This window comes from Mytilus trossulus, chromosome 2, assembly GCF_036588685.1.
Source record: "Mytilus trossulus isolate FHL-02 chromosome 2, PNRI_Mtr1.1.1.hap1, whole genome shotgun sequence".
In the NCBI taxonomy this organism is placed as follows: Eukaryota; Metazoa; Mollusca; class Bivalvia; order Mytilida; family Mytilidae; genus Mytilus; species Mytilus trossulus.
The window spans coordinates 101,231,696-101,250,969 of NC_086374.1; the positions used below are offsets into that span (position 1 = coordinate 101,231,696).

General features: G+C 34.3%; 1 protein-coding gene across 1 annotated transcript; it reads left to right on the plus strand.

Moving 5' to 3' along the window:
- Positions 1-1,521: 1,521 nt before the first annotated feature.
- LOC134706162 (uncharacterized protein DDB_G0290685-like) lies at positions 1,522-17,337 on the plus strand. The gene is made up of 6 exons (XM_063564871.1): positions 1,522-1,665; positions 12,997-14,293; positions 14,330-15,004; positions 15,128-15,399; positions 15,742-16,590; positions 16,729-17,337. Exons 1-6 carry the CDS (start codon positions 1,522-1,524, stop codon positions 17,335-17,337), a joined length of 3,846 nt encoding a protein of 1,281 aa, XP_063420941.1.
- Positions 17,338-19,274: the final 1,937 nt, after the last annotated feature.

Sequence of the window (19,274 nt, forward strand, 5' to 3'; positions counted from 1 at the left end):
TACAGTTACACCAAAAAAATAAAATATTTAAGTTTCCACATTTTGACGCAATTCGACTTTTGTAACTCGCAACTCGACTTTTGTAACTCGCAACTCGACTTTCCTGATCCTTTACAGTTTGGATTTGTTCCTGAACATGGTTCTATCCCCGCTTTATACACACTCAAAGAATGTATTAACGTGTTTATGAAAAGTAAATCTAAACTTTATGTTGGTTTTCTAGATAACGAGAAAGCGTTTGATAAGATCTGGCACGACGGACTTTTTCTGAAATTGAAAGAAATCGGTGTAACTGGTAAATTATGGAACATACTTTTTATGTCTTACAAATCTGCTAGTGCACATGTGCAATATAATGGACTCACTAGTGACAATTTCTCCATTTCGCAGGGAGTAGGGCAAGGGAGAGTACTCTCATCTTGGCTATTCTCCTTATATATAAATGACTTAATATTACAGCTGATTTCGACAAACTGTGGAATACGAATTGGTTATTTGAACATTCCTGCCATTCTTCTTGCGGACGACACAACCCTTCTTAGTGCTTCGCCAAAAGGTCTACAAGCTCTTCTTGACTGTGTACAAACCTATGCTTGTAAATGGAGACTTAAATATAACGGAACAAAAAGTTGTGTCTTGGCTTTTAATAATAATACAGATATTGACATTAAGCTTGGAAATACAAAAATAGCGTGTAAAACTGATACAATTTATGCTGGTACATTGATAACTAACAATAACAAAACGTTTGAAAGGACAAAAAATGCGACTAAGAAGTTAAAGAAAAATCTACACTCATTGTATAGTGCTGGAGTTAACCCGAAAGGCCTTACACCGATTACAAACACGTTAATATGGAAGCGTTTTGTTCTGCCTACAGCATTGTACTCTTGCGAAGTATGGGGACAACTCTCAAATTCTGAAATAGAACTTTTAGAAAGAACACAACGATATGCTGCGCGATATATACAGTGTATGGACAAATATTCACCAACGGACTCAACTATAAGCAACCTTGGTTTATGGTCATTGGAAGCTGTAATTGACAAATTCAAACTTTTATTCTTTGGGCGATTATGTAGGAGTAAATCTACCACAACTCATAAAAAATTATTCAACATGTGCATTAGTCAATTTATTCTGGATGAAAATGCCGAACACTCTATAACCTATAATCTTATTACAACCCTTGTTAAATACGATCTATTTTCTTTCCTTGAAACCTATGTAAATGAGGATTACATACCAGAAAAAGTGCTGTGGTCGAAAATTGTCCGTCAGTCTATTGAAATTTATGAAGAGAACATATGGAAAAGTAATTTAGAAAATAGAAACGAACTCAAAAGGTATTCCAAAATTCATCCTACCCTCTGTGAACATAGATTAATTCGGTTGACAGTTTTATATCCCGATGCAAAACTCGAACTGCTAGTACTTGTGGCTTTAGGATCGGCAGCCATTAAGAAAGCTACATGTACTCTATGTAACAAACAATCTTTCGATATCGTTAAACATTTAATAATGGAGTGTCATGTTCTATTGACAGAGAGAAATGTTATGTTTTATAAAATTGTAGATGAACTTCCCATTCAAAAATCTGTGGACATTTTCAATTTAGACGACGATGACCTTCTTGAAGTACTACTAGGATCTGTTAATGATATAGTATACGATCTCGATCCTATAGATTGGTCTAGAATGATGTATTACATAGCAAAACATGTTTACCCCATGTTTAAGAAATTCAGACATGTATTATTTGAAAACAGATTTAATTTTGAATTTTGAATAGACTTTGATTGAAAAACATTGTGTTTTTGTTGTGTATACAAGAATATGTCATTATATGAATTGTGTGTTTATCTAAATATGGATGTTGTTTTTTTTTTTTTTTTTTTTTTTTTTCATTGGGTATTTATCTCGAAATGTATGATATTTTGTTTATTGTGTAAATAATTATTAATTTCTGTTTGTATGCAAAATCTTCATATACATGGAGGAAATAAAGATTCATTCATTCATTCATTCATTAACTCGCAACTCGACTTTCATAACTCGCAACTCGACTTTCATAACTCGCAACTCGACTTTCTTAACTCGCAACTCGACTTTTGTAACTCGCAACTCGACTTTTGTAACTCGCAACTCGACTTTCGTAACTTGCAACTCGACTTTCGTAACTCGCAACTCGACTTTCGTAACTCGCAACTCGACTTTTGTAACTCGCAACTCGACTTTTTTAACTCGCAACTCGACTTTCGTAACTCGCAACTCGACTTTCTTAACTTGCAACTCGATTTTCTTAACTCGCAACTCGATACTCGACAACAAGTGAATCTCGAATAAAAAGAGGTCATGCTAGCACTTTAAATTCATGTGAACAAAATTTTGAGGTCATTGTTTTCCAATATTGCTGTAACTTGTATATTACAGTCCCTCTTGACCTAAATTTATAACTGAATTACTGTGCAGCTATATAGATTTGCAGGAAGAAAGAGCAAATAAGGTCAGTTTAGATTGATGCGGTCAAAAGATTTGTGTATAACAGGTCCGTCTAAGATATGAAAACTACTTGTAAAAAGATATCACATTTGTTTACAATTCAATATTTTAAATAAAAAGAGGACATGCTAGTACTATCATAAATTGAGTGCAAATAAAATTTTGAAATCATTAATGTTTTCCAATATAATTGGTATCCTTGCCTAAAGATAATCTGGATTCCTACAGTTTGCAGCTAAATGTATATAGATTTATATGATGAAATCAAATATGATCAGTTTAAGTTGATAGTGGCTCAATGGCAGATCTAGAGCGGTGGGGGACCCCCTTTTTGACGACCAAGGACATTTAGTTGGACCCCCCCCCCTTTTAAAACTGCTGGATCCGTCCCTGGTGGTTTGGGCCAGAATAACATTTTACACAAAGATTAAGGTCAGATAATTTTTTTATGTAAAATGAGCCATCCTGACTCCCCAAATGACAAATGTAAAACAATTGAAATAAAAATGCCCCCCCCCCCTTTTTCCCAATATTAACGGCTTAATCTATGTTCAAAAATGAAAGAAAAACAAATAATTTATGTAACACATCAACAAAAGAAAATCACTGAATAACAGGCTCCAGAATTGGAACAGTCACATACATGCAGAATATGACGGGGTTAAAGATGTTCTCTTGCCGACGAAAAATTTGAAATAAAACCGGCAAAATAGCAAAACTCTTTATAATATTAATCGCCATTTTGCCGAAGCCTTTATATTTAGACAAAGAGTTCTTAAAACATATAAATCAATTCTAGACGTAGAATTTATAAATCAATATTTGCCGTCGGATTTAAAAATCAATTCTAGCCGTAGATCTAGCCGTAGACTTTATAAATCAATTCTAGCCGTAGAATATGTAATCAGAACTGTTCTAGAAGTAGAACTGACTTAAACTGTTCTAGAGTAGAACTGTCAGGATCAGTTCTAGGTAGAACTGTCCAAATCAGTTCTAGGGTAGAACTGTCAGGATCAGTTCTAGGTAGAACTGTCCAAATCAGTTCTAGGTAGAACTGACCAAATCAGTTCTAGCTAGAACAGTTCTAACCTAGAACTGACTAAAAGGTGTCAGGCTGACAGTTCTACGTACTGTCCTAGAACAGTTCTCCTGACAGATTCTGACAGATTTAATGAGAGGTTAGAAGTGATCTCCACTGTAGTTGTCTATATACGTTAAGGCATTGTGTTTGTCTTCATATAGAGGCTTTGGATGCCAAATATTCTTATATACCTAATACACTATAAAAAATAATGATAGCGTTAGCCTCTCATGACAGAAGATTGATTGATTATATATCCGATTGTAAAATGGGTCTTATTAATAAAATCATATTACTTTAATAGCAGCTCTCTCAATAACATAGTTTGATGTCTGAGAGACAGTTAAGGTAAAACATCTCTAAAATATATTTCAGACATTCACCCTTTTCATTACTTTTTCTGACTTAAGGTGGCTCGTGGGTACAAAAATTTTTGCAAAAAAATAAACCTTATTTTTTTCATTACAAATTTTATTTGTTACACTATTAGTTGTAACTTTATGATATGGTACAAAAAACAACCCCAAAAAATTATTTGGTTTGGCCCCAGATGACTAAAAAAATTAAAAAAGCTCCAAATTATCTCCCTTTGTTGCAAAAATGCCATTTTTTGGCCTTAAATTAGAAATATCTTTTTTAACTCATCGGTGACCTATATTTTTTATTATTGTTTTCAAATAAGCTGTATATAAACTAAATAATTGTAAAATTTAAGCGATTTCTTATATTAGGTTATCTTTTTATTTCGATATTTCCCTTTTTTCTCCTATTAGTTCAACAGAAAAAAAGGACATTAATAAAAATGTATGCTTCTTCCAGATGCAGATTTTAGCTTAAATGAACGGTGACCCCATTTTTTTATTTCATTTTTCTTTCAAGTATATGATAAAGTTCATTTATGAAAAAATATAGCGAAATCCTATATTAGAAAAAAAAAATCATTTATACCCAGGAGCCCCCTTAAGTGTTGCAGATTGAACATCAGCCAGAAGCCAACTTGGTTTTATTTTATTATCTTAAATGCTTTCAGCAGTTTCATGCAAATGATTAGACTGATTAGAAGAAACGGACATTGGCATATACAACGTATAATCACCGTATACATGTTTGATGATTTTGAAACCATAGATGATTTTGTTATCAATAAAGTCTACTCAAAATTTTAAAATTAACGAATAAAGAGTTACTATGTTGCTGCACATTTGTCGATCATGCTACTCCTCGATCGGCGGTATTCTACCACTAACTATGCTAGTTAAAAAGCAATAAACAAACTCGTCATAGATACCAGGACTTTTTTGTATACACGCCAGACGCGCGTTTCATCTACAAAAGACTCATCAGTGACGCGCGAATCCAAAAAAAGTTAAAAAGGCCAAAAAAATCACGAAGTTGAAGAGCATTGAGGACCAAAATTCCGAAAAGTTATGCCAAATACAGCTAAGATAATCTATGCCTGAGTAAATGTTTTGTAAATAAAAATATGTCAAAAGAAAATCAATAAAAGGGTCATAAAATGATAGCTATCGCTTTCAAAATTTAAACTAAAGGTTGACTAATATCATTTAATTGGTGTCTTTTGTCAATTTAATATCAATGTAAACTGGTTATTTTAATGTATTCTAATTACGAAACAAAGTCGGGCATCGGGTGAGAATATGTCAATCAAGTTGTGTTTGAAAAATACAATTCACATCAGAAAATGAACAAAATTGCTAAAAGAGTGGACAGTTGGTTTCTTGTTGAAATAACTGCTATATTTGGTAAAATGACAGCGAAGAATTTAATCCATGTTCTATGCATAACATCAATATTATCTTAGAAATAAAATCATCATGGATATCAGGATTGAAGGGCAAGACGCGCGTTTTCTCTACAAAAAACTCAGCAGTGATGCTCCAATGTAAAAAGGTTTAAAAGGCCATATAAAGTACGAAGTTGAAGAGCATTGAGAACCAAAACGTGTTGCCAAATACAACAAAGGGAATCAATTCCCCAGGTAGAAAAGGCTTTCAAAAATTCATAGTTTTGTGAAAGAGTTAATTTATAATTTTGACCATATCAATGATAATTCATGTCAACACAGAAGTGCTGACTCCTGGGCTTGTGGGTTCCTCTGGGAATAAAAACTCCAATAGCAGTGGCATCGACCCAGTGGTTGTAAATAAACTTATCATAGATATGTCAGGATTATACAAAGTCACAATTTAAGGACAAGGGATTTTCCTATAATAGCTTTGATAATTTATGTTTGAGAGGGTTATACTTCTGTGAAAGGATATTTTAGACTTATATAAAGTTTTGATCGCAAAAGCACGTTATTCCCCTTTGACTTCTTCATAGAATGTAGATTAAGTTTTCATTCATTTAAGAATTGAATGCTTCTTATTTGTAAAATTATCATAGGGAGTAAAAGGCTTTAAGCGTTGACCGAAGTACATTTTGTAATTGTAACAACCGAAAAAAAAACAAGTAAAAGAGGCCTTTAATCCTTTTAATTACGTTTTTTATTTTGCTAATTTCATGAAAAAACGATTCCTATGAAGTTTTTCATTTTTTGCCTGTGCAATTTATTGTGGAAGCTACTCGTTCAACCATGAATGTTAGATTCCATTTTGAAATGGAGGTTAATTTCAGAATGACGCGAAATTGATGTTAGCCAATCAGAATAATAATAATAATAATAATAATAATAATAATAATAGCTTTATTTAAAGAGAGTAACTTATTTGGATTAAACCAATTTTCAATAAGGCTCTCTAAATATACATACAATGTTAACAATATGAATAAAACATAATTAATCTACTATTACACACATGTAAAGAATAGATGTATAGAAAGTAATATAACAACAACAACAACAACAACAACACCTATGGTATACATTGTGGCTTAACTTAAAAATTTAACACTTTTCAAAATAAAATGACTTGTAAGAGTTTTTAAATGCAGATATACTTTTTGATTTTTTAATTTCACTGGACAATGAATTCCACACTTTTGGACCACTAAAAGAAAAACTTGATTTGTATAATTCAGTATTTGATTTAGGGACAATAAAATTATCCGATGATGAAAGTCGAGTATTGTACGATTGTTTACTACTTGTAGGCACAATAAGATTTGATAAATATTTTGGTGCCAGTTGGTGTTTTGATTTATACATTAATAATGATTTGTGGTAAGATATTCTCTTAGTAACAGGAATAATTCCAGATTCCTTAAATAGTTCACTGGATGGTTTACGAATATCGTGTTCGTTTAAAATAATTCTAGCTGCCCTTTTTTGCAATTTTAGTAAACTGTCAACTAAAAATTTGTTACAGTTTCCCCATACTGAACAACAGTAATCCAAATGTGAAAGAATATACGCATTGTAAAATAGAATTCGTGCATTGTGATTCAAGAATTTCTTGATTCTTTTTAATAAAGCTAATGAAGAATTAACTTTTTTGATTATATGATTAATTTGATCATACCAAGAAAGAGTTTTGTCAACAAAAATACCTAGGACTTTTTCACAGTGACTTTCATTAATCTGTTGGCCATTAATGGATACATTTAATGTGTCATTACACATCACAGACAGTTTTTGTTTTGAACCTATACACATTGTCTTAGTTTTTGACACATTAACTAACATTTTGTTTTCATCAACCCATTGACAAATATTTTCTAATACAACATTAAGTGTCTGACTTATATACCTTTTGTCTTTTCCAATTACAGAAATAGTGCTATCATCAGCAAAAAGATCAAGATTATGATTAGGATTACACAAATGCAAATCATTAACAAATATCAAGAATAATATAGGACCTAAAACGGACCCTTGAGGTACACCTGCCTTTAATGCAGATACATCTGAAATAGTATTTGAAATTGATACGACTTGATGTCTATCAGCTAAATACGAAGTAAACCAATGAATAGAATTATAAGAACATTTATATTTTTGTATTTTTTGAAGAAGCAGTTTGTGATTTAGAAGATCAAAAGCTTTACACAGATCTAAAAATACTGCCCCTACTAAATTTCCTTCATCAATGGCTTTTAACCATTTATCTAACAAAGAAGTCATAGCAGTTTGACAGGAATGGTTTGCACGAAAGCCTGATTGCATGACATACAATAGATTATATTTGTTTAGAAAATTCATCAAATGAGTTTTTACGTGTCGCTCAAGGATCTTAGATAGTAATGGTAAAATTGCAATAGGTCTGTAGTTAAAAACATCATTTTTTGAACCTTTATTTTTAAATACTGGTAGAACTTTAGCCAGTTTGAATAACGATGGATATACTGATTTTCTGATGCTTAAATTAAAAATGTGGCATAATGGAACTGAAATTAGGTGTGATGACATTTTTAAAAACTTTGCACTGATATTATCAAGACCTGTTGCTTTTTTCTCATCAAGTGTGATTAATTGATGGAGAACAAATTCACAAGTTATTTGTGGTATGGTAAAAAATACATTTTCTGGTACACGACATGAAATATAATTATCAAGTTTTCCAGAACAACTGGTGCTTGAGTTTGAATTAAGATTAACATTTTCAGTAATATTTGTAAAATAATTATTGAAAGTATCAGCAATGCTTTTAGGGTCTGTAATAACGTATCATAATGAAATATACCTTATTTAATTATTGAAAATTAATATTTGTATACCAAGAAAACATCTCGATGCTTAAAATGTTTGTTTTAATCGAAAATTAGATTGAATGTATATCCGGGTTATTTTTAAGACTAACAGTTTGATTTTTGTTCTTTAAGTATGTGCTTCGACATGTTCAGGTTTTATGTGTATAATATCCGGTTTGTGTGCACGTTGCCGAAGACCTACAATTACAAATATAAATATGAAATTCTGAATTTATAATTATGTAAATTATAAATCTTTCAATTGTCTGAATATATTAACCTTATTAAAATGTTGATAATGTTAACAAACGTTTGTATTCTATTTACTTAAACTTGTGTGATATAATAGAAAATAATTTATTTTGGAGTAACTTTCTTCAGGATTTTACTTTTATACTTCGCATTTAAGCACTATTTAATAATCAAGAAGTGGCGACATTTAAACGCATATCAATAGTAAAAACACAGTAAACAATTGGTTTTCAAAATTAATAGCAAAGACAAAAAAATAGACATCCATTGATCAGGAATTCTGCCATCTCACACCACCATGAGCGCGTTTGCCATAATTGTAAATAAATGTTGCATTTTCAGATTCTCAACTAACTTTAATTTTCTTTATCCAATAGTTGTATTTCTTTTGTCCGTCTTTTTACATAGATTTAGATTTGTTAAAATACACAAATTTACTGGTCTCAATACGAAATCTACCACTGATCATATTTCAGAAGCTGGACCAGAATTCTGTTAATAGTTTTGTATACTTTGACATGCCTGTACCAAGTCAGAAATATAGCAGTTATTTTTCAATCTTTGGATGTGTTTGAGGTTTTTTTAATTTAGGAATTTCCCTTTGATTTCTGTATTTTTGCTATTTTACTTTTTATAAATATATCTGATATTTTTAAATATCAAATAACATAACTCATGAAACGTTGAAATTTAGTTTTTGAAATTCTATTTTTCATGAGAATTTTTGCCGTTTGGTCTACTTGTGTTTTTCAATTGTATTAAATGAAACTGGAAGAAACATGACCAAACATTTGACTTCGGAAGATAGATTTGTGACTCCTGGTAGAATAGGGGAAAGACGAAACCATGCTTTCATTTGATCAGGTCTGTATTGTACAATTCTTCTACTTTGTTTGATTCCATTCATTCGACACTTGAAAATTTGCATAGATAAGCCGTTTGATTTACGACTTTCGTATTGGATTTTTGCATAATTAGGTCCGTCCCTGTCTTTGTGGATTTTGTTCTATCAGATGTTTCTGTTGATATCAGTGTTAGCTTTGAACCATTAGGGGCTTTTTCTAATTAATATTGATTTTGAGAGACAGATTTTGAGAGTTAATTGACAAAAGAAATCAACCGTTCTGTGTATATTTATCTTTAACAAACTTTAAGGTTAATCTCTTGGGGTAAAAATAAGAATGACACTTTCTTAATGTTTATCAGATGAAGGTTCTTGTAAATAGCAATTGGAAAATTAGGAACTTCATAATTTCTTTAAAATTATTAAACTTAAGGATATCTTGTTTCTTTCCATTATATTGGAATTAAGTTCATTCCACTTAACGAAAGGTATTTGTTTGACGGTTTTTTTTTGTTTTTTTTTTAAGTTATAAAGTATATATAAAAAACCGAACAAACCAAGTTCAACCCACCAACCTTTTCTTTAAATTTCCTATACCAAATCAGGAATATGACAGTTACCTTATTGTTCGTTTTTATGTATGTTGTATTCATATGTCGTTTGTTTTTGTTACACTACAGTGTTCTGCCGTTTCGTGTTTTCCTCTTATAGTTGGTTTGGTTTCCACTTGTATTTCCCTCGGTTTTAGTTGGTAACCCGGCTTTGTTGTCTCTCGATCATTTTTTGAACAGCGGTATACTACTTTTGTCTTTATTTATGTACTTAAGAAAAGGAATACAAATAATTTGAGTGAATCCTGTTAAATTGAAGATAAAACACAGTCTTGGTAAAATATAAAAAAAAAAAAAAGTCAAAATTTCGTTCATTGTAATCTGAGACATCGAGACAAGTGCTGGAATACAGTAATACACATGAGAAATAACAAATTAAACATCACCACAAATAAATAGGAAAGGTAGAGTTGTCCTGTAAAAAAGAAGATGTGGTATGATTGCAAATGAGACAACTATCCACAAAAGACCAAAATGACACAAACATTAACAACTATGGGTCACCGTACGGCCTTCATCGATGAGCAAATCCCATACCGCATAGTCAGCTATAAAGGGCCCCGATAAGACAATGTAAAACAATTCAAACGAGAAAACTAACGGTCTTATTTATGTAAAAAATGAATCCGTTTGCTATTAATTTTGGTATGAACCTGGAAGCATAATCTTGACAACAGTTCACTGCATACAAATTGACATGGGAAACATAACAAATAGACGATGATTACATGCATGTAACGCTGAATTTAGTAAGGGTATATTAAGGTTCATGAATTTCATTAGTCCCATTTAAATACGTACTATTTGTATGCCGTCATTGCATCTTTTGATATTGCTTGAAATAAACATAAATACGGAGTTGTGCCTCCATAGACGTTTAGTCATAAACAGCAATTTCGTTAAAAACTAAATCAGCCATATGGAATAGCAATTTCATCAATTCGATGCAAGACAAAAATGTCTACAATATCAATCGTATCTTACATTATTTTTTTTCAGGACAACCTTTGACCGGGCCAGCATTAGTACTGATACATTCTATAAAGTCCATCCGAATTATTTTGCAAAGAATTCCGCTCAAACCGGAATAAGAAGCCGTCTAAAACTACAGTGTGGTTGGAGGTATTTTGTTCTGTATCGAAGTATTTGCTTTGACTTTGAGATAAAATTAAAAAAAACAGCAAGTAAAGCGCTGTTACATGACCTTTTGTGTGTTTTTTGTTGTGCGCGTGTACTGATTATTCTCGACTTACATATACAGAAATGCGTCTCTCCTTATATTTTTGGTTTGTTGCAGGTATTTGATGTAGTAAGTTTAGTCATTTCTTCCCTGATATTTTCATATGATATTGAGAAGCGTTACTCTCATACGAATCCAAATAAATAAAGTACAGAGTTGTGTACATCTTTTTCCAACGATGCGAACTATTTCTTTGAAGATACATCAAAGAAAATCATCCTGTTCAGTATATCAATTTTAAGAAACAATAAGAAAGTAGTTCACACCTGGATCAGTTATGTAATGATCAAATCATACAGGTATTTAATGTTGCCACTGTTATTAAGTCTTTGATCTCTGCTTGCTTCCTCGTTTACTTTTAACATCAGGAAATTTACTTAAACATTCTCATTTCTACGGAAGCCAGTCAGTACCATTATCAATAATTTACATAAGATTGCGTTTTGGAATCGCTTAATAAATTCAATTACGGAATACTTATTTGCTAAGGCAAAAATTGAATAAAACAAAGCTTTGTATCTGTTTTGACTCAGTGAAATATAGTGATTAATAAACTAACGCAATCGCAACTCGTCTCGTGTCTATCTTTATCAGGAATGGTGCACCCTTGCACTGCATACCCAGAAGAACGTCCAATGTTATAATATTGTGTCAAATAACATCTAAATACATGTAATTGGTTTCTAATTGATATTTTTTTTAGGAAAGAAATGTTTATTTATTGATAAGAATGAGCTTTGAGATAGCTTTCAGAAATTGCAAGTCCTCTTAGATCGGCAATCTATTTTTTTTGTCTTTTTGTGTAGCTATTCGTGCAACATGTCGATCTAACAAGTTAAGCCCTTGATGTCGAACTTTTTGTTCTAGTTTGTTTTTGTGTTGTGTTGTTTTTGAAATAGCTGTTCCAACTTATGTGAAGGAAAAGTGCTCACAAGAATATTCAATACCGCCACTTTATGTATGTGTCTGTACCAGTAGCAAGTAATGCTTTGGTTTGAGTTTGTTTTTCATTTAGTAAATGTTGTATCAGTGTAAATTGAGTCGTTAGATTTCTTCTTTTTTTATCGTTGTGTTTCATTTTGTCAGGCCGGGCCTAAAAACAGTTATATTTTATGAAATGTACTCTTGTTGAAGGTCATATGGTAACCTTTGGTACTTTTCATCCATGTCACTACTAAATACTTATCTCATTGACATTCATGAAACGCATCTTCTTGTGTGTGCATATATACTAAACTATTAGGGAATATTATATTGACAATGAAAATAAAAAAGAATTAGTATTGGATGGACCATTAGGACCTTCAATGGTGAGAAAGTGTACATATAATCATCATAGATACCAGAATTGAAATATCATATTTACACTAGACGCGCCTTTCGTGCACAAAAGCCTCACCAGTGACGCTCGAATAAAAAATGTTAAAAATGCCAAATAAAGTACGAAAAATTCCTAAATTTTTTGCAAAATACAGCTAAGGTAATCTATTCCTGAGGCAGAGAAGCCTTTTTATTTAAAAAATTCTAAATGTTGTCAACAGTTTATTAATGACTATGAACATATCAAAGATAACTCAAGTGAACACAGAAGTGCTGACTACTGGGCTGGTGATACCCTTGGTGAAATATATCCCCACCAACAGTGGCATCGACTAAGTGGTGGTTGATAAACTCATCATAGATACCAGTATTGAAATTTCACAATACGAGAATGGTCCTGTACCAATCTGTAGGTGAATCCAACAAAAGTGGATCATCATATAAAATACAAAAAAAAAACAAATAAGAAAAACAAAAGAAACAGTTTATCAATAAGAACCTTAAAGTTGATGATGAGAACCCAATAGTTGGTGACGAGAACATACAAATATATGATGAGGACCCCACAGTCGGTGATGAGAGCACAATTTTTGGTAATAAAAACACAAGAGTAATTTATGAAAACACAATAGTCGGAGATGATAACCTAACAATCGGCGATGAGAACACAAAAGTCGGTAATGAGAACACAATAGTCGTAGATGAGAACCCAACAGTAGGAGATGATAACCCAACAGTCGTAGATGAGAACACAACAGTCGGTGATGAGAACACAACAGTCGGTGATGAGAACACAACAGTCGGTGATGAGAACACAAAAGTCGGTGATGAGAACACAATAGTCGGTGATGAGAACACAATAGTCGGTGATGATAACCCAACAGTCGGAGATGATAACCCAACAGTCGGTGATGAGAACACAACAGTCGGTAATGAGAACACAACAGTCGGCGATGAGAACACAGAAGTCGGTGATGAGAACACAAAAGTCGGTGATGAGAACACAATAGTCGGTGATGAGAACACAATAGTCGGTGATGAGAACCCAACAGTCGGAGATGATAACCCAACAGTCGGAGATGATAACCCAACAGTCGGTGATGAGAACACAACAGTCGGTAATGAGAACACAACAGTCGGCGATGAGAACACAGTAGTCGGTAATGAGAACACAGTAGTCGGTGATGAGAACACAACAGTCGGTGATGAGAACCCAATAGTCTGTGATGAGAACACAACAGTCGGTGATGAGAACACAAAAGTCGGTGATGAGAACACAATAGTCGGTGATGAGAACACAATAGTCGGTGATGAGAACACAGTAGTCGGTGATGAGAACACAATACTCGGTGATGAGAACACAACAGTCGGTGATGAGAACACAATAGTCGGTGATGAGAACACAACAGTAGGTGATGAGAACACAATAGTCGGTGATGAGAACACAATAGTCGGTGATGAGAACACTATAGTCGGTGATGAGAACACAATAGTCGGTGATGAGAACCCAACAGTCAGTGATGAAAGCACATCAGTCAGTGATGAGAACATCACAGTTGGTAATGAGAACGCAATAGTCGGTGATGAGAACACAATAGTCGGTGATGAGAACACAATAGTCGGTGATGAGAACACAATAGTCGGTGATGAGAACACTATAGTCGGTGATGAGAACACAATAGTCGGTGATGAGAACCCAACAGTCAGTGATGAAAGCACATCAGTCAGTGATGAGAACACAACAGTCGGTGATGAGAACACAACAGTCGGCGATATGAACCCAACAGTCAGTGGTGAGAAAACAACAGTATGTGATTAAACCCAAATAGTCGGTGACGAAAACCCAACAGTCGGCGATGAGAACCCAACAGTCGGTGATGAGAACCCAACAGTATGTGATGAGAACCCAATAGTCGGTGACGAGAACACAAAAGTCGGTGATGAGAACACAACAGTCTGTGATGAGAACCCAACAGTTGATAATGAGAACGCAATAGTCGGCGATGAAAATACAACAGTCGGTGATGAGAACACAACAGTCGGTTATGACAACACAACAGTCTGTGATGAGAACCCAACAGTTTGTGATGAGAACCCAACAGTCGGTGATGAGAACCCAACAGTCGGTGATGAGAACACAATTGTTGGTGATGAGAACACAACAGTCGGTGATGAGAACGCAATAGTCGGTGATGAGAACACAATAGTTGGTGAAGAGAACACAATAGTCTGTGATGAGAACCCAACAGTCGGTGATGAGAACACAACAGTCAGTGATGAGAACACAACAGTTGGTAATGAGAACGTAATATTCGCCGATGAGAACACAACAGTCGGCGATGACAACACAACAGTCTGTAATCACAACACATCAGTCGGTGATGCGAACCTAACAGTCTTTGATGAGAACCCAACATTTGTAAATGAGAACAACATAGTTGGTGATGAGAACCCAACAGTCGGTGTTGAGCTCCCAACAGCCGTTGATGAGAACCCACCAGTCGGTGATTAGAACCCACCAGTCGGTGATTAGAACCCACCAGTCGGTGATTAGAACACAATAGTTTGTGATGAGAACCCAACAGTCGGTGATAAGAACCCAATAGTCGGTGATTAGAACCCAACAGTTAGTGATGAGAACCTAACAGTCGGTGATGAGAACACAACAATCAGTGATGAAAACACAATAGTCGTAGATGAGAACCCAATAGTCGGTGATGAGAACCCAACAGTTGGTAATGAGAACCCAACAGTTGGTAATGAGAACCCAACAGTAGGTGATGAGAACACAGTAGTCGGTGATGAGAACCCAACAGTTGGTTATGAGAACCCAGCAGTTGGCAATGAGAACCTAACAGTCGGTGATGAGAACCCAACAGTCGGTGATGAGAACCCAACAGTAGGTGATGAGAACCCAATAGTCGGTGATGAGAACACAACAGTCGCCGATGAGAAAACATTCGATGATTAGAACACAACAATCGATGAAGAGAACACAACAGTCTGTGATGAGAACCCAACAGTTGATAATGAGAACGCTATAGTTGGCGATGAGAACACAACAGTCGGTGATGACAACACAACAGTCTGTGATGAGAACCCAACAGTTGGCAATGAGAACCTAACAGTCGGTGATGAGAACCCAACAGTCGGTGATGAGAACCCAACAGTAGGTGATGAGAACACAAAAGTCGGTGATGAGAACACAACAGTCGGCGATGAGAAAACATTCGATGATTAGAACACAACAGTCGATGAAGAGAACACAACAGCCTGTGATGAGAACCCAACAGTTGATAATGAGAACGCTATAGTCGGCGATGAGAACACAACAGTCGGTGATGACAACACAACAGTCTGTGATGAGAATCCAACAGTCGGTGATGAGAACGCATCAGTCGGTGATGAGAACACAATAGTTGGTGATGAGAACACAATAGTCTGTGATGAGAACCCAACAGTCGGTAATGAGAACACAACAGTCAGTGATGAGAACCCAACTGTTGGTTATGAGAACGCAATATTCGCCGATGAGAACACAACAGTCGGTGATGACAACACAACAGTCTGTAATCACAACACAAAAGTCGGTGATGAGAACCTTACAGTCTTTGATGAGAACCCAACAGTTGTAAATGAGAACAAAATAGTTGATGATGAGAACCCAACAGTCGTTGTTGAGCTCCCAACAGTCGGTGATGAGAACAAACCAGTCGGTGATGAGAACACAATATTTTGTGATGAGAACCCAACAGTCGTAGATGAGAACTTAACAGTCAGTGATGAGAACACAACAATCAGTGATGAAAACACAATAGTCGTAGATGAGAACCCAATAGTTGGTGATGAGAACCCAACAGTTGGTAATGAGAACCCAACAGTAGGTGATGAGAACACAGTAGTCGGTGATGAGAACCCAACAGTTGGAAATGAGAACCCAACAGTTGGTAATGAGAACACAATAGTTGGTGATGAGAACCGAACAGTCGGTGATGAAAACACAATAGTTGGTGATGAGAACACAAAAGTCTGTGATGAGAACCCAACAGTCGGTGATGAGAACACAAAAGTCAGTAATGAGAACACAAAAGTCAGTGATGAGAACGCATCAGTCGGCGATAAAAACACAACAGTCGGTGATGACAACACAACAGTCTGCAATGACAACACAACAGTCGGTGATGAGAACCTTACAGTTTTTGATGAGAACCCAACAGTTGTTTATTAGAACGCAATAGTCGGTGATGAGAACCCAACAGTCGGTGATGAGCTCCCAACAGTCGGTGTTGACAACACAACAGTCGGTGATAATAACACAACAGTTGGTGATGGGAACACAATAGTCTGTGATGAGAACCGAACAGTCGGTGATGAGAACCCAATAGTTGGTGATGAAAACCTAACAGTCAGTGATAAGAACACAACAGTCAGTGATGAAAACACAACAGTCAGTGATGAGAACACGATAATCTGTGATGACAACGTATCAGTCGGTGATGAGAACATATCAGTCAGTGATAAGAACACAATAGTCGTAGATGAGAACCCAACAGTCGGTGATGAGAACACAACAGTTGGTAATGAGAACGCAATAGTCGGAGATGAGGACACAACAGTCGGTGATGAGAACATAACAGTTGGTAATGAGAACGCAATAGTCGGTGATGAAAACCCAACAGTCGGTGATGAGAACCCAACAGTCGATGATGAGAACACAACAGTCGGTGATGAGAACACAACAGTCGGTGTTGAGAACAAAATAGTCGGTGATGAGAACCCAACAGTCGGTGATGAGAACACAACATTTGGTGACAATAAAAATAACAGGATGTTTTAACACCTAAACAAGGGATGAGTTAAATGGCCTAAGAGAAATAAAATAAAAATAGCCAAATTCGTTTAAAGCTTATTTTCTTGAGCGATTAGGAACCTTTATTCTCATATTTCCTCGTAATTTTACGACATAGAATTTAAAATTCAAGATATTAAGTTAATGTTAAACTAGGGAACTGCATTGTTACAGTACAGTGAAAATGACCAATAAGATAGCCTAAGTAACGCATTGTTAATGTGAAATAACATTTATCAGATAAGTGAAAAACAAAAGTTTGAAAAGTCTTATATTACCAGGTATCAAAAATACTGAACTCCAAGTAAAATAAATGAAAACAGACAGTCTCTATAAATTGACAAAATCAAAAGCTAAAACACATCAAACTTATGGAAATCAACTGTCATGCCTGATTTGATACAGGCATTTCCTTCTGTAAAAACTGTTTGATTAAACCAGGTTTTATAGCTTGGTAAACCTCGCACTTGTATGACAGTCGCAGATGAGTTTAACTTCATATCAAGTTAATTATTGTTACGCCTTTACATGGGTGCGATTGCCAATGAGACAACTCTCAACAAGATACCAAATGACGTAGAAGTGTTTCTAAATTAAAAAAAAATATGCACGCACAATTACAACTTCTAGAAATAGATCAATTGTAATTTTACAAATGATTCATGATTCAAATACATAGCAAACAATAAGAGTAAGAATGTCCAAGTTCTTAATTAAACTTAGAAAACACTAAATATTGTCGGATAGTCTATTTTGGCGTCCATACATTTGAGAAACCTATAATACGTGATCAATCATTTTCCAATGTTTGCTGACGATCAAAACATATGATTGACGTTACAACAAATAACTTAAATGAACTATCACGAGATCTCTACAATCACGTATGCAAATTTAATTAATTATGTTAACCAACACGAGGAAAATAAATCAAATTTCAAACCAGTGGACTATGTGACAGTTCATTTTTCTGCTTCACGTGCATTTTCATATTTATTCCAAACTTTTGAATAAGGCAATATTTATAAAAAAACTTCTTTTATAATCCGGAATACATGAAATTTAATTACGTGTTTAAATGGCCATTGAACAAATCATTTCTGTGTAGCTTAGTAATACTATGCATGCTGGGCGCAGTTAAGTATTGTTTAGACTGAAAAATAACACGCATTCTGTGGCTCTTTTCTCCTTATTTCCAACAAATATAAATGAATAAAATGTTCCTCCATTTTGAGAGTTTAGTGCTTTTTTCTTTGCTTCAAAAGTGCATGTATAAATTCAACTAAACTGCAATAAAAATATCTTTCAAACATTCTTCAAAATGCGTTATTTTCATTTGTAACGGAAAATGATAATTTACCCAAAACAACAATCCAACGGTAAGTAAAATCAAAGATGTTCAGAGAGAAGGCGCTTTTCTTCATTTGAGTATGAATCGCCTATTCAAAATAACAGTTTTGTGCAGAGCGCGCGAAGAACTGAGTGCAAGTATATATTCCAACAAGTCATTGTTTCTTGGCGTTAATTCGAATCAGATAAAATATATATACTCTCTTAATTATTTTTATTTTACTTTTATTAATTCAATCCATTAAAAAGTCTCACAAAATTAGGTATCTTTCGGTTGGTATGCTCTCAAATATAGCGCTTTCATTGTGACTCGGGTTATGATGAGATTCTGTATTTAGATTTATTTAAACAAAAATACTAAGAACAAATAGAAGTATTTCCCATTTCATTTCCGATTTTCAAAATACTTTGACATTTTTAAAATTTTGCCAATGACAACAGGGCATGTCACGGTTACTTTTGTAAATAATTTTTATCAGTTTCAGCATCTTGAAACTAACCACGTGACTCCTGGAGGGTGGAATATTTGTCATTAAATACAATTTCAGGTAGATCAGTTTCATTAACTATTAGTG

Bases quoted from the DNA above. Each gene is read 5' to 3' on its own strand.
- LOC134706162 (XM_063564871.1), top strand. From the start codon at position 1,522: ATGGAGTGTCATGTTCTATTGACAGAGAGAAATGTTATGTTTTATAAA. The intron at 14,294-14,329 runs GTGAGAAAACAA...AAACCCAAATAG, and splicing joins TATGAACCCAACAGTCAGTG to TCGGTGACGAAAACCCAACA. The intron at 15,005-15,127 runs GTGATTAGAACC...AGAACCCAACAG, and splicing joins TGATGAGAACCCACCAGTCG to TTAGTGATGAGAACCTAACA.